The sequence below is a fragment of the Mauremys reevesii genome, linkage group 2 (genome assembly GCF_016161935.1).
Source record: "Mauremys reevesii isolate NIE-2019 linkage group 2, ASM1616193v1, whole genome shotgun sequence".
NCBI lineage: Eukaryota > Metazoa > Chordata > Testudines > Geoemydidae > Mauremys > Mauremys reevesii.
Window position 1 is genome coordinate 118683301 of NC_052624.1, and position 20359 is coordinate 118703659.

Sequence of the window (20359 nt, forward strand, 5' to 3'; positions counted from 1 at the left end):
TTAATAAATTCTATGATTCCTCAGTGTGGGGTAAATTCCCACAAAGTGGGACCTTTAAGAATGACAGAGAAGGGAACAGCTGGGAATAGATGTGATGTACGGGCAAAATACTGAGGTCTTTACTAAGTTTTTACTAAAAAATAATTCATTTCAATTTCTTTTGAAGTCAGTGTGAGTTTGCTTGAATAATGATTAAGAAAAAAACTGAGTGAAGACCTCAGGATATGTTGATTCAAAGCCTACTGAAGTCAAAGCCTACTGAAGCAATTAATGATCTGGAGGATGGTATGGACTGCACCCTCAGCAAGTTTGCAGATGACACTAAACTGGGAGAAGTGGTAGATATGCTGGAGAGTAGGGATAGAATACAGAGGGACCTAGACAAATTAGAAGATTGGGCCAAAAGAAATCTGATGAGGTTCAACAAGGACAAGTGCAGAGTCCTGCACTTAGGACGGAAGAATTCCATTCACTGCTACAGACTAGGGACCGAATGGCTGGGCAGCAGTTCTGCAGAAAAGGATCTAGGGGTTTCAGTGGATGGGAAGCTGGATATGAGTCAACAGTGTGCCCTTATTGCCAAGAAGGCTAACAGCATTTGGGGCTGTATAAGTAGGGGCATTGCCAGAGATTTCCCTACACCCCCCCACCCCGAATTACCCCAACACACACACACAGTTTTGTGAACTAGTTACATGCCAAACCTGGTGGCTGAACTTTGTGACTTTGTCCTCACCCACAACTATTTCACATTTGGGGACAATATATACCTTCAAGTCAGCAGCACTGCTATGGGTTCCCACATGTCCCCACAGTATGCCAACATTATTATGGCTGACTTTAGAAGAATGCTTCCTTAGCTCTCGTCCCCTAATGCCCCTACTCTACTTGTGCTACATGGATGACACCTTCATCATCTGGACCCATGGAAAAGAAGTCCTTGAGGAATTCCACCATGATTTCAACAATTTCCATCCCACCATCAACCTCAGCCTAGACCAATCCAGACAAGCGGTCCATTTCCGTGACACTACTGTGCTAATAAGCGATGGTCACATAAACACCACCCTATACCGGAAACCTACTGACTGCTATACTTACCTTCATGCCTCCAGCTTCCATCCAGGACACACCATACGATCCATTGTCCACAGCCAAGCTCTAAGATACAACCATATTTGCGCCAATCCCTCAGACAGAGACAAACACCTACAAGACCTCTATCAACCAATACCCACCTGCTGAAGTGAAAAAACAGATTGAAAGAGCCAGAAGAGTACCCAGAAGTCACTTGCTACAAGACAGGCCCAACATAGAAAATAACAGAACGCCACCAGCCATTACCTTCAGCCCCCAACTAAAACCTCTCCAGCACATCATCAAAGATCTACAACATATCCTGAAAGATGATCCCTCACTCTCACAGATCTTGGGAGACAGACCTGTCCTCACTTACAGACAGCCCCCCAACCTGAAGCAAATACTCACCAGCAACCACACACCACAGAACAAAAACACTAACCCAGGAACCTATCCTTGCAACAAAGCCCAATGCCAACTCTTTCCATATATCTATTCAAGTGACACCATTATAGGACCTAATCACATCAGCCACGCCATCAGGGGCTCGTTCTCCTGCACATCTACCAATGTGATATATGCCATCATGTGCCAGCAATACCCCTCTGCCATATACATTGTCCAAACCGGAAAGTCTCTACGCAAAAGAATAAATGGACACAAATCTGACATCAGGAATCATAATATTCAAAAACCAGAAGGAGAACACTTCAACCTCTCTGGCCATTCACTAACAGATTTAAAGGTGGCAATTTTGCAACAGAAAAACTTCAAAAACAGACTCCAACGAGAAACTGCTGAACTTGAATTAATATGCCAACTAGATACAATCCATTTAGGCTTAAATAGAGACTGGGAATGGCTGAGCCCTTACACACATTGAATCTATTTCCCCATGTTAAGTATCCTCGCACCTTCTTGTCAAACTGTCTTAAATGGGCTAACTTGATTATCTCTACAATTTTTTTCTCCTGCTGACAATAGCTCATCTTAATTAATTAGTCTCTTAGAGTTGGTTGGTCTACGCATCCGATGAAGTGGGCTGTAGCCCACGAAAGCTTATGCTCAAATAAATGTGTTAGTCTCTAAGGCGCCACAAGTACTCCTGTTCTTTTTGCGGATACAGACTAACACAGCTGCTACTCTGAAACATGGCAATTTAGTCACTGTTTGGAAATTTGAATTGAAATTGAAACATTAATACATACTTTAAAAGCATATACAGTGTATGATAAAATACGTGTATCTGAAAAAGTATAATAGATTTGAAAAGTAGGAACATAGACTAGCTTCCTTATACAGCTGTTGTTTTTTATGACAATGTCAGTGCATTCATTTTGGTGATGTTGGCCAACCTAATCATTTCAAATGATGATTTGTAAGAAAAGTCTAAATGAGCTCTCCCTGACACCTAGTGATGACCTGGGGGATGGGGGGAAGGGCTTCAGGACCAGATTGTATTTACATTCACACCTAATCTACCTAGGTATCCAGCAAACAGAGCTGTGTTGCCTGTGTTTTTGTGTAAGAGGCAGCCCAGACTGCACTAGCAGTGAGTTTCCCCCACTGAGAGCTCAGCTGAAATCACTGACAGCTGGGTGGAGACTCAAGAGATCAACTTTCAGAGGTCACAGTGGCAGGTGGCAGCAGAAGGTGACCGCGCAGGGCCATTGGCAACAGAATGGTGGAATGAATGGTGGCACAACAAACAGCAGTGGCCAGAGCGAACAGTGAGCAGCTCGAGGAACGAGCAAGGTTCCTTCTTTTCTCCCACCTGGGAGGTATACTCACGTGAAAGCACCTCTGAACTCTGAGTCTCCACTGACCAAGGACAGCACTGGTGAGTGGGGTGAGGTGGAGGGAAAAGTGAGGGGCATGTTAAATAAACATTTGTTTGTTGGACTATATTTTAGTGTCTTTGCTCCAGAATGCTAGATTTGTGACTGGGAATGGAAACGTATATAAATATGTTTCCTAGTAGGCCAAGATTTTTAAAATGCATTATTTGCCAAGGTTGTTATCTCACATCGTTGCTATCTTGAGAGATCATTATGCTGGGGAGTTTCTGTATTAAACATTTTTATTATAATTAATTTTTACATAAGAATGGTCATACTGGGTCAGACCAATGGTCCATATAGCCCAGTATCCTGTCTTCCAACATTGGTCAAGGCCAGGTGCTTCAGAGGGAATGAACAGAACAAGTAATCATCAAGTGATCCATCCCCTGTTGCCCATTCCCAGCTTCTGGCAAACAGGCTAGGAACACTCAGAGCATGGTGTTGCATCCCTCCCCATCCTGGCTAATAGCCACTAATGGACCTATTCTCCAGGAATTTATCTAGTTCTTTTTTTAATCCTGTTATAGTTTTGGTCTTCACAGGGTTCCACGGGTTGACTTTATGTTGTGTGAAGAAGTACTTCCTTTTGGTTTTTTTAAAACCTGCTGCCTATTAATTTCATTGGGTGACTGCTAGTTCTTGTGTTATGTGAAGGATTAAATAACATTTCCTTATTCACTTTCTTCACATCAGTCAAGATTTTATAGACCTCTATCGTATCCCCCCTTAGTCATCTCTTTTCTAAGCTGAAAATTCCCAGTCATTTTAATTTCTCCTCCTGTTTCATACCCCTAATCATTTTAGTTGCCCATCTCTGTACCTTTTCCATTTGCAATATATCTTTTTTGAGATGGGGTGACCAGATCTGCACACAGTATTCAAGGTGTACACGAACCATGGATTTATATAGAGGCAATATGATATTTTCTGTCTTATTATCTATCCCTTTCTTAATGATTCCCAACATTCTGTTTGCTATTTGGACTGCTGCTGCACATTGAGTGGATGTTTTCAGAGAACTATCCACAATGACGCCAAGATCTCTTTCTTGAGTGTTAACAGCTAATTCAGACTTCTTCATTTTGTATGTATAGTTGAGATTGTTTTCCAATGTGCATTACTTTGCATTTATCAACACTGAATTTCATCTGCCATTTTGTTGCCCAGTCACCCAGTTTTGTGAGATCCCTTTGTAACTCTTCGCAGTCTGCCTGGGACTTAACTATCTTGAATAGTTTTGTATCATCTGCAAATTTTGCCACCTCACTGTTTATCCATTTTTCCAGATCATTTATGAGTATGTTGAACAGTAATGGTCCCAGTACCGACCCCTCAGGGATACCACTATTTATCTCTCTCCATTCTGAAAACTGATAATTTATTCCACCCTTTGTTTCCCATCTTTTAACCAGTTACTGATCCATGAGAGGACTTCCCTCTTATCCCATGATGACTTACTTTTCAAAAGTCAATTTAAATTAAATACATTTTTTAAAAAAAGTATATATTTTTTAGAAATCTAGACCTGTTATGTGTTTTGGTGTAACTTGCATTATCCTTATGTTAAATTTGCATTATCCTAACAAAACATTTACTTTATTTATATCTCTTTTATATATCTCATCGGCCCTGACACACACACCCCCATAACTTCAAACACCCCCTCCAATTTCAATTTCTGGGGAAACTGCTGTTGCCAGCAGATCAAGGGACATGGGGTCATTCCCCTCTATTCGGCATTGGTGAGGCCTCATCTGGAGTACCGTGTCCAGTTTTGGGCCCCACACTACAAGAAGGATGTGGAAAAATTTGAAAGAGTCCAGTGGAGGGCAACAAAAATGATTAGGGGGCTGGAGCACATGACTTATGAGGAGAGGCTGAGGGAACTGGGGTTGTTTAGTCTGCAGAAGAGAAGAATGAGGGGGGATTTAATAGCTGCTTTCAATTACTTGAAAGGGGGTTCCAAAGAGGATGGATCTAGACTGTTCTCAATGGTACCAGATGACAGAACAAGGAGTAATGGTCTCAAGTTGCAGTGGGGGAGGTTTAGGTTGGATATTAGGAAAATCTTTTTCACTCGGAGAGTGGTGAAGCACTGGAATGGGTTACCTAGGGAGGTGGTGGAATCTCCTTCCTTAGAGGTTTTTAAGGTCAGGCTTGACAAAGCCCTGGCTGGGATGATTTAGTTGGGGACTGGTCCTGCTTTGAGCAGGGGGTGGACTAGATGACCTCCTGAGGTCCCTTCCAACCCTGATATTCTATGATTCTATGGGCTGGTCCACACTAAGAAGCGGGGTCGAACTAGGGTACGCAAATTCAGCTACGTGAATAGCATAGCTGAATTCAAAGTACCCTAGTTCGAACTACTCACCCGTCCAGACGCCGCGGAATTGAAGTCCGCGGCTCCAAGGTCGACTCCGCCACCGCCGTTTGCAGTGGTGGAGTACCGGAGTCAACCGCAGCGCTTCCGGAGTTCGAACTATCGCATCCACATTAGACGCGATAGTTCGAACTCCGAGAAGTCGAACTCACCGCGTCGACCCAGCTGGTAAGTGTAGACTAGCCCTATGAAAGGGAGTCTTTCTATTTACCTTATTGGGCTTTAGATCAGGCACTGGATTAGCACACCAAGTTGCTTGAATTATCTCTCTATACTGTACTTCATTAATCATACAATTTCAGTCATATATCACATAAAATGCAAATAACTATCTGCCAAGACAAACCAGGTACACCAAATACTTTTAATTTCTAATCACAAATGTTCTGAACAGTTTTAATATATTTTTGAAGCCTCAAAATGCCAATCCCAGAAAGTGTTAAGTTAAAGTTTCAAATTAGTATTTGAAATTATTGTCCTTTTTATATATAACCTCATTGACCTTCAAAGTTATTGTATAGTTATTCACATTTAACATTTTGCAAATCATTAATCAAAACTTTTGACAGTTATTAATTTTCCAAGAATTTCTTTAAAGAATTTAAAGACAGTCACTAGTCAAATATTTTATATGTCATGACTTACCTGAACCAAATTCCATCCTTTTAGGGATTCAGCAATGATAGACGTGACTGTTGCACATACTCCACCAAAAACCATCAGATGATTAGGTCCATATTTTATTGCATCATAGAAGGCTTTAAGTCCTTTTGCATTGTCACACTGGAAAAAAAAAGAATTATTTCGTAACTAGAAATCGCTGACAATATGGACCATTACAGATAACAATACTGACTCAGCAACAAACTACTGAACAGACAAAACATTCAGACATTGAATTGACTGGGTTTGATTTCTTAGTGCCCAAACTTGCAAAGTGCTGTGCACCCTGAGCTTTGGATTTCCTGAACACAAGGACTCTCAATGTGCCCAGCCTCTGTACTGGAGGCAAAAGCTTATAGAAAAGGCTTCTTGCATCATTTAACTCCCTTGTGCCCACTCTGCCAGAATTTTGACAGCTAAAATGTTAGCCATTAATGTCTGTGATGGAGAACGAAGCAGCAGTGACAAAGAACAAGTACTGATGATTAAAAATTTTAATAGAATCATTTTGATACTCAGCTAGATTTTCTCTAGTAATGTATGTTAATACTTAACATGACAGATTTGTCAAAGAATATATTTTATGCACTGGCATCTGTTGTGGAAGTTACATCCATGTCAAAGCATGCAAATAACATTATTTTGTATTTTAAAAAGTAAAACCTCTATATTGTATGCGTATACATATATATAAAATATAATAAAACAATACTTTTAAGTAACAGGGACACAAATTGGTCAAAACATCAAGAAAGTGTAATTTTAAAATCCTCTGACTATAAACAATTGGATTACTTCCTTGTTTTAAATTATAAAGAGTTCTACTGTAGTTTGAGAGTAAGCTCAAATAATGAAGCCTGAAGAACAATTCTAGTCAAAGTTGCAAGGGATGTGACTCTCAGGCTTATGCTGGAACAGCCTCAACTTCTTTATAAAATCTCATATAGTAGCAGTTTGATACTTCATGTTGTAGAAGAATGTTAGTAGAACATATGCCTGAAATCAAGAATTCTGTTTCCAGACGTTAATAAGAGCAGATACAGAGCAGATATCTGTCAGGCTACATGGTGGCTAATGGGACCAGCAGATTCTTTTTTCTAGTTCTCCCCTTTTTATCCTAGGAAGTCCTCTTTAAATATAATCCCTTATAAAACCCTGGTACAACAGCCTCCAATATTTAATTATAACAATTCATTTTTTCACATGTATTCATAATTTTTTGATATAACATTTACTATCATCCTATTTTAAATAGAGTATTAATTGTGTTGCACTTTGTTAAAAGAACACAGATTTCTACTAAGATGTTTGCAAGCATATATTAATCTTCTTACAGATTTCATACTTTAAAAGAAAAATATGGTTTTATTTCCATTTGGGAGAGAATTATTCTTCTTACTCTTATCAAAGGATACAATTTTGCACTTAATGCATTTCTATTGCATGATACAGTACAAATGGATTCTTCTCTCTCCCCATTATGTCAGATGTTTTCCATAAAACTTGTTCAGCTTGGCACAGACTTATCAATTTGATGGACTGCTGATAAACTCAAACAATGTAGGAATTAACGATGCGATTACTGGATTGAGGAATGTCCCCAAATTGAAGTAGCAGTTTATCCTGAGCAGAACTTCAATGACACTCTACAACTAGGTCAAGTTCTAAAACATTTCAACATACTCTACTCTTGGCATGAAAGATTTATACCTCACCAGTCCAGGTTGTAGGTCCAATTATCCATTTCCCATTACACCAACTTCAAGTTATTTGATGCAACTGCTGATGTGTGTGGGATATTTAGTGGTATTTGTATTTCACAGAATAATGGTATTTATGGAAAGTGTGAACCAAAATGTGGAAGAAGGAGAACGTCAATATTAAAGAAATAGTTGGGAAGTGTGGCCAATAAAATATAGTACATATAAAAGGAACAGAGGAACAAAAAACCCTTACTCCACAAATTTAAGATCTACAGGCATGTTTAAAAATAAAATATTTAAAGTAACATGACTTATGCTGAAGTTCACCACTCAGTTACCTCACATTTTCTTACATCTTATTTCTCATCCTTTCCCTAAATATTGACTATCTGAGCCTGATCCTGCTAATGAATCTGCCTGCATAAAGCCTCAGTAAAATGGATGAGATTCCACTCAGACTTGATGGTCCAAGTGGGGAGATCCTTTAGAAAGTTCGGGAGTTTAAATTGTATGTTGTTTTATTTATTTTATCCTTTTATATTTAAAAATAAAAATAAACCTACCCAAAAGATCTAGGCACCCTGACAATTCAATTATCAATACAATACTTCCAGCAGCATTAAAAAACAAACATTAACAGAGGACCAACTTTACGTGGGCAGTTAGCCAAAAAAACAACAAAAGGCTCCTTCTCACCCAACCCTCTCCCAGAACCCTGTCAAATGGATGGCTCTTTCAGAATTTCTAGAGGTTCCCAAATATGGGCAATTTTGGATCAAGACGGTGGTGGCACTCGTGAGTCCGGGAACTCCCATGTGGACTCCCAGCAGCTCCATCTCTGAAAGGGGATTTAGTTTGAGCATCTCCAGTGTCCACAGCTGGGACAATATGTCACAGGAAGAGAAGTGTACTCTCCCAGTAGGCACTTCCCAGGTTATTTAATGCTTTCCAAGTCATAACCAGTTACTTAAACTCCATTTGGAGACTGATATGCACCCAGTGCAGATCCCAGAGTACTAATGGTACATACACCCAGCAAGATGCCCCATTCAATAAGTGAATTGTTGCTTCCTGCACCATTTCAGTTGCCCTGATTGTAATAAGTGGTCCAATGTAGAGCACATTCCAATAATTCTAATCATGAGCTGACAAGAGTTTGAATACTAGTAGCAAGAGCCACATATGGCATAGGAGGCTGCAAACTCCTGGCTAGATACAGACAGCAGAAAACTGACTAGTTTACTTCTGTATTATGATCATCCAGCAACAGCTGGAGGGACAGAATCACATCTAAATTACAAACCCCAATGACAGAAGCACTTACTCAATTAAAGGAACTGATGTTATTTCTTCTATCTCCTCTAGTTACCTCACCCAACCACTCATCATCATCTCAGTATTGCTGGTTTGAGCTTGAGCCAGCTCCACACCACAACTAGATGATGACTGAGGCATTGAATGAGACTATGCCCTGGTCTACACTACGAGTTTAGGTTGAATTTAGCAGCATTAGATCGATTTAACCCTGCACCCGTCCACACGACAAAGCCATTTTTGTCGACTTAAAGGACTCTTAAGATCGATTTCTGTACTCCTCCCCGACGAGGGGATTAGCACTGAAATCGACACTGCTGGGTTGAATTTGGGGTAGTGTGGACGCAATTTGATGGTATTGGCCTCCAGGAGCTTCCCAGAGTGCTCCATTGTGACTGCTCTGGACAGCACTCTCAACTCAGATGCACTGGCCAGGTAGACAAGAAAAGCCCCGCAAACTTTTGAATTTCATTTCCTGTTTGGCCACCATGGCGAACTGATCAGCACAGGTGACCATGCAGAGCTCATCAGCAGAGGTGACCATGCAGTCCCAGAATCGTAAAAGAGCTCCAGCATGGACCGTACGGGAGGTACTGGATCTGATCGCTGTATGGGGAGATGAATCTGTGCTATCAGAACTCCATTCTAAAAGATGAAATGCCAAAACATTTGAAAAAATCTCCAAGGGCATCAAGGACAGAGGCTATAACAGGGACCCACAGCAGTGCCACGTGAAACTTAAGGAGCTGAGGCAAGCCTACCAAAAAAACAGAGAGGCAAATGGCCGCTCCAGGCCAGAGCCCCAGACATGCCGCTTCTATGATGAGCTGCATGCCATTCTAGGGGGTGTCCCTACAACTACCCCAGCCCTGTCCATGGACTCCATCAATGGATTCTCACACAGCAGGGATGATGAGGAGGAGGAGGTTGAAGATAGCGCACAGCAAGCAAGCGGAGAAACCATTTTCCCCAACAGCCAGGAACTGTTTATCACCCTAGAGCCAGTACTCTCCCTACCCACTGAAGGCGGGCTCCCGGCAGGCACCTAGAAGGTGGAGAAGGGACCTCTGGTGAGTGTACCTTTGTAAATATTGTACATGGTTTAAAAGCAAACGTGTTTAATTATTAATTTGCCCTGAAGACTTGGGATGCATTTGCAACCAGTACAGCTACTGGAAAAGTCTGTTAACGTATATGGGGATGGAGCGTAAATCCTCCAGGGAAATCTCAATGAAGCTCTCCTAGAGGTACTCCCAAAGCCTTTGCAAAAGGTTTCTGGGGAGGGCAGCCTTATTCCATTCTCCATTACCACGCCAGGCCAGTAGCACGTAGTCTGGAATCATTGCACAACAAAGCATGGCAGCGTATGGTCCCAGTGTTTGCTGGCATTCAAGCAACATCCATTCTTTATCTCTCTGTGTTATCCTCAGGAGAGTGATATCATTCATGGTCATCTGTTTGAAATAGGGGAATTTTATTAAGGGGACATTCAGAGGTGGCTGTTCCTGCTGGGCTGTTTGCCTGTGGCTGAACAGAAATCATCCCCGCTGTGCACCATGCAGTGGTGGAAGGGGTGAAGCAATCATCCCGGAGAATAGGGTGTGTGGTGTGTGGGGGGATTAGTTGGGTTTGTGCTGCATGTTAACCTGAAAACTGCAGCCCCTCCTTTTAAATGGCCAACCCAATGGCTGCTTGGTATGGGACATGGGGGTGCTGCTGTTTGAAACCATTCCCACATGTTATGAAGGTTAAAGAAGCCAAAAGACATGTCTGCCTGCAAGCCAAATTCTGTTGCCCACCGGCCCTGCGTCTGTGATTTCTCACACCAAACCGGCAGGCCCTCAATATAAGAGGTAAAATGCAATCTTGTAAAGAAAGCACACGTGCTATGTAATGTTAACAGCTTGGCTCACCATGAAAGAGTCTACCCATTGTTCTCTAAAATGTGTCTTTTTAAATACTACTCTCCCTTTTTTTCCTCCCACAGCTGCAAATGTTTCAACGCTCCTTGTATCATCTCCATCCCAGAGGCTAGCGAAGATTAGAAGGCGAAAAAAACACACTTGCAACGAAATGTTCTCTGAGCTCATGCAGTCTTCCCACACTGAAAGAGCCCAGCAGAATGCGTGGAGGCAGACAATGTCAGAGTGCAGGAAAGCACAAAATGAATGTGAGGACAGGTGGCGGGAGCAAGAAGAAAGGTGGCAGGATCAAGATGATAGGTGGTGTCAGCGTGATGAAAGGAAGCAGGAAGCAATGCTCAGGCTACTGGAGGATCAAACTGATATTCTCTGGCATATTGCTGAGGTGCAGGACAGGCAGCAGGAGCACAGACCACTGCTGCAGCCCCTGTGTAACCAACCACCCTCTTCCCCAAGTTCCATAGCCTCCTCACCCAGATGCCCAAGAATGCGGAGAGGGGGCCTCCGGGCACCCAGCCACTCCACCCCCAAGGACTGCCCAAGCAACAGAAAGCTGGCATTCAATAAATAAGTTTTGAAGTGCAGCATGGCCTTGTCCTTCCCTCTTCCCCTCCTCCACCACCCCACCCAGTGCTTCCCTCCTCCCGCAACCCTCCCAGGCTACCTTGGCAGTTATCCCCCCATTTGTGTGACAAATTAATAAAGAATGCATGAATTTGGAACAACAATGACTTTATTGCCTCTGCAAGCGGTGATCAAAGGGGGGAGGGGAGGGCATTTGGCTTACAGGGAAGTAGAGTGAACAAGGGGGTGGGTTTTCATCAAGGAGAAACAAACAGAACTTTCACACCATAGCCTGGCCAGTCATTGGTTTTCAAAGCTTCTCTGATACCCTGCTGCACTCTTCTAACCACCCTGGTGTCTGGCTGCGCATAATCAGTGGCCAGGCGATTTGCCTCAACCTCCCACCCCACCATAAACGTCTCCCCCTTACACTCACACAGCACACAGCATGCAGTAATAATGATGGGAATATTGGTTTCGCTGAGGTCTAACCGAGTCAGTAAACTGCACCAGCGCACTTTTAAACGTCCAAAGGCACATTCTACCACCATTCTGCACTTGCTCAGCCTATAGTTGAACAGCTCCTGATTACTGTCCAGGCTGCCTGTGTATGGTTTCATGAACCATGGCATTAAGGGGCAGGCTGGGTCCCCAAGGATAACTATAGGCATTTCAACATCCCCAATAGTTACTTTCCAGACCAGAAAATAAGTCCCTTTCTTCAGCTGTTCAAACAAAACAGAGTTCATGAAGATGCAAGCATCATGTACCTTTCCTGGCCATCCCACGTTGATGTTGGTGAAACGTCCCTTGTGATCCACCAGTGCTTGCAGCACTATTGAAAAGTACCCCTTTCAGTTTATGTACTAGCTGCCTTGGTGGCCCGGTGCCAAGATAGGGATATGGGTTCCATCTATCGCCCCACCACAGTTAGGGAATCCCATTGCAGCAAAGCCATCCACTATGACATGCACATTTCCCAGAGTCACTACCCTTGATAGCAGCAGCTCAGTGATTGCGTTGGCTACTTGGATCACAGCAGCCCCAACAGTAGATTTGCCCACTCCGAATTGATTCCTGACTGACCGGTAGCTGTCTGGCGTTGCAAGCTTCCACAGGGCTATCGCCACATGCTTGTGAACTGTGAGGGCCGCTCTCATCCTGGTATTCTTGCGCTTCAGGGCAGGGGAAAGAAAGTCACAAAGTTCCATGAAAGTGCCCTTATGCATGCGAAAGTTTCCCAGCCACTGGGAATCATCCTAGACCTGCAACACTATGCGGTCCCACCAGTCTGTGCTTGTTTCCCGGGCCCAGAATCAGTGTTCCATGGCATGAGCCTGCCCCATTGCCACCAGGATGGCCAAATTGCCAGGGCCCGTGCTTTGAGAGAAGTCTGTGTCCATGTCCAACAGGAAGTACGCTAAGTGCTGCATTAGGGGGGCTGTGTTGGTGAGTATCTGAGTGCCTGTTGCGGGGACAGTTTGTCAGTTTGACTGTGTGCTTGACTGTTTGTTTGAAAAGTGTGAATTGGGAGTGCTTTGTTCCAGGTGGGCCTTGAGTGGGCCTGACTGTTATAAAAAGGCAGTCAGTAGCCAACCAGCTGAGCGGCGAACAGTGGAGGCTAACAGAGGGAGTTTGCCTGGGGAGAGCCCACTGAGGCTTTCATCTTGCGGGCTTCTGTTAGTTGCTGCAACAGCTGAGGAAGCTCTTAGAAGGAAGACATTATGGAAGGTGAGCGTTCAGCTGTTGTAACCTGCACAGGTTGTGCCATGTTTGTCTTTCTTGCACAGGACAGAAGCAACTTTGTCTGTACAAAGTGCAAACTGATCTCCATATTGGAAGAGAAGGTTCGAGGTCTGGAGCAACAAGTATCAACCCTGCGTTGCATAAGAGAAAATGAAGATTTCCTGGACAGATATCAGGATATGCTTCTATGGGCACAACGTTCTGAAGAATTGGAGCAGGCTGCACAGAGGGGACAGATGGATGGTGAAGAAATTTGGTAGCATGTGACCTCCAGAAGAAGAAAGAGGAGCGTCCACGTACCAGCAATGGAGATACAGGTAAGCAACCATTTTCATGTTCTCTCCACAGGTACTAATGCGGAGAGTAGACTAGATAATACATCTGAGGGAAGGGAGCAGAAGGAGACTCCACTGATTGGAAGGCATGAGATGCACTGTCGTAGAGATGGGGGTTCCATGACCACCGCTCCCAAGAGAAGGAGGTGGGTGGTGGTGGTTGGGGACTGAGTCATCTATCTGCCGCCCCAACCAAGAAAACCGAGAGGTCTGCTGCTTTCCAGGAGCTAGGATTCACGATGTGATGGAGAGACTGCCGAGACTCATCAAGCCCTCGGATCGCTACCCCTTCCTGCTTCTCCACGTGGGCACCAATGATAATGCCAAGAATGACCTTGAGCGGATAACTGCAGACTAGGTGGCTCTGGGAAGAAGGATAAAGGAGTTTGAGGCGCAAGTGGTGTTCTTGTCCATCCTCCCTGTGCAGGGAAAAGGCCTGGGTAGAGATCGTCGAATTGTGGAAGTCAACAAATGGCTACGCAAGTGGTGTCGGAGAGAAGGGTTTGGATTCTTTGACCATGGAATGGTGTTCCAAAAAGGAGGAGTGCTAGGCAGAGACGGGCTCCACCTAACGAAGAGAGGGAAGAGCATCTTCGCAAGCAGTCTGGCTAACCTAGTGAGGAGGGCTTTAAACTAGGTTCACTGGGGGAAGGAGACCAAAGCCCTGAGGTAAGTGGGAAAATGGGATACCGGGAGGAAGCACGAGCAGGAGTGTGCAAGAGGGGAGGACTCCTGACTCAGACTGAGAAAGCGGGACAATCAGCAAGTTATCTTAAGTGCCTATACACAAATGCAAGAAGCCTAGGAAACAAGCAGGGAGAACTGGAAGTCCTGGCACAGTCAAGGAACTATGATGTGATTGGAATAACAGAGACTTGGTGGGATAACTCACATGACTGGAGTACTGTCATGGATGGATATAAACTGTTCAGGAAGGACAGGCAAGGCAGAAAAGGTTGGGGAGTTGCATTGTATATAAGAGAGGAGTATGACTGCTCAGAGCTCTGGTATGAAACTGCAGAAAAACCCAAGAGTCTCTGGATTAAGTTTAGAAGTGTGAGCAACAAGGGTGATGTCGTGGTGGGAATCTGCTATAGACCACCAGACCAGGGGGATGAGGTGGACAAGGCTTTCTTTCGGCAACTAGCAGAAGTTACTAGATTGCAGGCCCTGGTTCTCATGGGAGACTTTAATCACCCTGATATCTGCCATCAGGCATTGGGAGCTCAACCCAGAATTCCAATGGGTGGCAGAGATTCTGGGAACTGTGGGATAGCTACCCATAGTGCAATGCTCCGAAAGTCGACGCTAGCCTCAGTACTGTGGATGCACTCTGCTGACTTAATGGTCTTAAGTGAGGACACACACAATCGACTATATCAAATCGATTTCTGAAAAATCGACTTATATTACATTTACCTTATTTCATAGTGTAGACATACCCTATGTGAGTTATATGACAGACACAAAGCTGGGTCTCATCGGCATACTAAAAACACTAGACTCCATGTCCCCTTATTAATCCTCGTAACAGCCCCATATACACATCACACAGGAGAGGTGACAGAAAGATGCCGCTGACACGTGAGAGCTCTATGGAAAGAGGAACAGCTACCAGTGAGATCTCTTCAAGAGAAAAGAACAAAGCCAACAAAAAGCGGCTCTGTTCACTTCTGCCAGGGACTGTAGACAAGTCAGCGTCACTTTGTGATCAAAGGCAGGGGACAGAACTAATAATACCAGCAAGAACACATAATTCTCATCCATTGCCTGATCATCAACCAACACAACCAATGTAGTTTCAGTGCCAAAGTCAGGTCTACATCCAGTAAGACAAGAGTTAAGGAAATCAGAGGCATCTAAATATTGTAACAATAGTCTCACCACAGTCTTACTCCAGAAGGGAAGGTGTGATACCAAGCAACAACAGGCCCAATTTTTACTGCTTATAAAGTATCTAAAACGCCCTTATTAATGATAAATTATGGAACATTATCAGGTTAAAATTCACAGTGATGAATTTCAGAGGTACTGATCATCTAAAGCTTCCTTTCTAATCAGTCTTAAATGACTGTGCTTGGCACCTCTGAAATCAAGCCCCATATATTTTACAAAAGAAATAAATAAATAGAATAAAATAATCTTGCCTTGTTAATAACACTGTGGATGATACAAATGGAAAGAAGTTTTAGAACTTAAATGCTTTTCCACCACTTTTGCTTTTGCTTCTTTTCCCTCTCACTCTGTACAGATGATGAAAATAGAAGTCAATATCACATTTGTTTACAGTTTGTTACTAATCAGTTTCACTTTCTGGTTATCACACATTATCATCCAAACTTGAGTCCACTCAGCATGTTAGATAAAGCTTCCACTTTCTTCTCAAAGAAGGACAGAATAACTTATGTCCTGAAAACTTTTTCATTTAACATTTCTTATTTCAGTTTCCCTTGCAGGGGTGCTCAGCCATAACCAAACCTCAGTCTGATTAATTTCCCATCGCTACTAGATAAAACAAAAAGTAAAAGTGATCAGAGCTGCTTCCCCCACACCCATCTGCCTCTGACTGGGATCCTTCCTCCTGGATGTGAAGCATGCTATCATGATTCATGACTTTTGTCACTTCTTGTCTGAAGTCCAGATTTTTAGAGGTATTTAGAGTTACTTGGCTTAGCATTGCTAAGCCCATTGACTCTCAGTGATATTTAAGATCCTAAGCACTGAAGTCACTTTTGAAAATGGGACCTAGACATCTCAGTCTCTTAGAGGCAGATATATACAGGTGTTTAGGCACCTAAAGATTCAGCTAGGCACCTAGTGGGGTGCCTAGCTCCCACAGAAATCAAATAACTATGAAGAGCCTCCTCCCCCTCCCCCAATAAAACAAAATAATTTAAAAGAATTGTTTCAGGTTGAACCAAAAACCATTTTCTGGATTTTTTGGCAAATCAAAGAAATTTGAACAATGTTATTTAAGGTCATAGCTGGACTCCTCCTTTCCCAAGTGAGTGCCTAACCACCAGGCTATTGTCTGGTCTACGGTGGCCATAGTGGGTCTGACCAACAGTCCACCTAAGTCAGTGTCCTGTCTTCCAACAATTGCTTCAGAGGGAGTGAACTTAAAGGCAATTTATTGAATGATCCATCTCCTGTCTTCCATCCCAGCTTCTGTCAGTTAGAGGTTTTGAGACACCCAGCGCATGAGGTTGCATCCCTGACCATCATTGATGGATCTATCCTCCATTAACTTATCTTATTATCTTCTGAAACCACTCATACTTTTGATCTTAACAACAACCCCTGTCAATGAGTTCCACAGGTTGACTGTGCATTGTGTGAACAAGTATTTCCTTATGTTTGTTTTAAACCTGCTGCCTAATAATTTCGTTGTGCGACTCCTGGTTCTTGTGTTATGTGATTGGATAAATAAGACTTCCTTATTCACTTTCTCCACACCATTTGTGATTTTATAGACCTCTATCATATCCCCTCTTAGCCATCACTTTTCTATGTGAACAGTCCCAGTTCTTTTAATCTCTCCTCATATGAAAGCTATTTCATACCCTTAATCAGTTTTGTTGCCCTTCTCTATATTCTAATATATCTTTTTGAGATGGGGCAACCAGAATTGCATGCAGTATTCAAGGTGTGGACAAACCATGGATATATATAGTGACATTATGATATTTTCTGTTTCATTATTTTCTGCCTTTTCCTAATGATATCTTAGATTCTGTTAGCATTTTTTTGACTGCTGCTGCGCATTGAGCAGATGTTTTCAGAGAACTATCCATGATAACTCCATAATAATCTCTTTCTTGAGTGGTGACTGCTAACTTAGATCTTATTCTTTTGTATGTATAGTTGGGATTATGTTTTCCAATATGCATTACTTTGCATTTATCGACACTGAATTTCATCTGCCATTTTCTTGCCTAGTCACCCAGTTTTATGAGATCCCTTTGTAATTCTTCATAGTCTGCTTTGGACTTAACTATCTTAAATAATTTTGTATTGTCTATAAACTTTGCCACCTCATTGTTTGCCCCCTTTTCCAGATCACTTATGAATATTTTGAACGGCACTGGTCCCACTACAGATCCTTGGGGGACCCCAATATTTACCTCTCTCCACAATGAAAAGTGATCATTATTTCCTACCCTTTGTTTCCTATCTTTTAATCAGTTACTGATTCATCAAAGGACTTTCCCTCTTATCCCATAACTCCTTACTTTGTTTAAGAGCCTAGAGTGAGGGACGTTGTCAAAGGCTTTCTGAAAGTCCAAGTATAGTACCTCCACTGGATCACCCCTCTCCATGTTTCTTGACACCCTCAAAGAATTCAAATATACTGGTGAGGCATGATTTCCCAAAAGCTGTGTTGACTCTTCCCCAACCTATCGTGTTCATGTATGTGTCTGATAATTATATTCTTTACTATAGTTTTAACCAATTTGCCTGATACTGAAGTTAGGCTAACTGCCTGTAATTGCCTCTGGAGCCTTTTTAAAAAATTGGCATTACATTAGCAATCTGCCAGTCATCTGGTACTGAACCTGATTTAAGCGATAGGTTACTTACCAAAATTAGTAGTTCTGCAATTTCATATTTGTGTTCTGTCAAAACTCTTGGGTGAATACCAGCTGGTCCTGGTGATTTATTAATGTCAAATTTATCAATTTGTTCAAAAACAAATCTAATGACACCTCAATCTGAGACAGTTCCTCAAATCTGTCATCTAAAAAGAATGGCTCAGGCGTGGGAATCTCCCTCACATCCTCTGCAGTGATGACTGATGCAAAAGAATTCATTTAGCTTCTCAGCAATGGCCTTGTGTTCCTTGAGTGTTCCTTTAGCACCGCGATTGTTCAGTGGCCCCACTGTTTGGCAGGCTTCCTGCTTCTGATGTACTTAAAAACTTTTTTGCTATTAGTTTTTGTGTCTTTTGCTAGTTGCTCTTCAAATTCTTTTTCCCCCCTCTAATTATATTTGTATACTTAATTTGTCAGAGTTTATATCATTTTCTATTTTCCTCAGTAGAATTTGACTCAATTTTTTAAAATATGGCTTTTTATCTCTAACTACCGTTTTTTTTACTTTGTTTTTTACACATGGTAGAATTTTTTTGGTCCTTGTATTGTTTTGTTTTTATTTTTAATTTGGGTGGACATACAGTTTGAGCCTCTGTTATGGTGTTTTTAAAGTTTCCATGCAGTTTGCAGGCATTTCACACTCGTGACCATTCCTTTTAATTTCCATTTAACGGAAACTCTTCATTTTTGTGTAGTTCTCCTTTTTGAAGTAAAAGCTAGCATGATGGGTTTCTTTGGTTTTTCCCCCTGAATGAGGATGTTCAATTTAATTACTTTATGGTTGCTATTACCAAGCAGTTAATCTATATTCATCTCTTGGACCAGATCCTGTGCGCCACTTAGGACTAAACCAAGAATCGCCATTCCCCTTGTGGATTCCAGGATTAGATGCTCCAAGAAGCAGCCATTAATTATGTCTAGAAATTTTACCTCTGCATTCCGTCCTGAGGTGACATGTTGCTAGTCAATACAGGGATAACTGAAATTCCCCATTATTATTGGGTTTTCCATTTTTGTGGCCTCTCTAATCTCCCTGAGCATTTCACAATCACCATCACTGTCCTGGTCAGGTGGTCAGTAGTATATCCATACTGCTATACTCTTATTATTCAAGCATGGAATTTCTATCTGTAGATAGTCTCTGATGCTATTTGATTCATTTAAGATTTTTACTATATTTGATTCTATGCTTTCTTACAAATATACTGCCACCCCCACCTGACTACCACCAGTGCGATCTAACTCTGTCATTCCTATATATTTTGGACTCTGGCATTACTGTGTTCCATTGATTGTCATTGTTCCACCAAGGTCTTGTGATACCTATTATATTAATAGACTCATTTAATATCAGGCACTCAAGTTCTTCCGAGTATTTACACTTCTTGCAGTTGGACACAAGAACTTATAAAATTTGTCAATGTTTAGTTATCTGTCTGCATGGGATATAATTGAATGAGACTTGTTTTCATTTGACTATTTCTCTTCAGTTCCTACCTGGACTTTATCAGCTTTTATCCTTGTCTCTTTACTAGGGTATAGAGCATTCCCTTTATTAACTCCTCCCCTAAGGGATGTGTCTGTCCAAACCGTGTGCTTCTCTGCACCTGTTGGCTTTTCCTGAGCCCTTAGTTCAAAAACTCCTCTATGACCTTTTTAATTTTACATGCCAGCAACTTGGTTCCATTGTAGGTGGAGCCCATCCTTCCATTATAGGCTCCTGCTTTTTCAAAAGTTTCCCCAGTTCCTAATAAACCCAAATCCCTCCTCTGAACACCATTGTCTCATCCAGGCATTGAGACCCTACAGTTTTGCCTGTGTAACTGGCCTTTCACATGGAACTGGGAGCATTTTAGAGAATGCTACCATGGAGGTACTGGACTTTAATCTCTTGCCTAGCATCCTACATTTGGCCTCCAGGACACCTCTCCTACCTTTCCCCATGTCATTGGTACCTACATGATACAACCACTTGCTCCTTCCCAGCCCTGCATATAAGCCTATCTAGATGTCTCAAGATGTTTTCAGCCTTCACACCCACCAGGGAATTCTCCATGCAGTTCTCCCAGTCATCACAAACCCAACTATTTATATTTCTAATAAGTGCACCCCCATTACTATTACCTGTCTCTTCCTAATAATTGGGGTTCCTCCCCCAGAGCAGTGTCCTCAGTGCAGGACTATACCATGACATCATCCAGAAGGAGGGTCCTAACTAT

At 42.4% G+C, this 20359-nt stretch overlaps 1 protein-coding gene across 2 annotated transcripts in view; it reads right to left on the reverse strand.

Moving 5' to 3' along the window:
- The window catches only part of GABBR2 (gamma-aminobutyric acid type B receptor subunit 2), a 900562-nt gene that overhangs the window by 708591 nt on the left and 171612 nt on the right, over positions 1-20359 (reverse strand). For both annotated transcript variants that reach the window (XM_039527208.1, XM_039527207.1), the window contains exon 2: positions 5947-6084. In XM_039527208.1, the coding sequence (XP_039383142.1) occupies positions 5947-6084 (138 nt within the window). The remainder of the gene's footprint in view (positions 1-5946; positions 6085-20359) is intronic.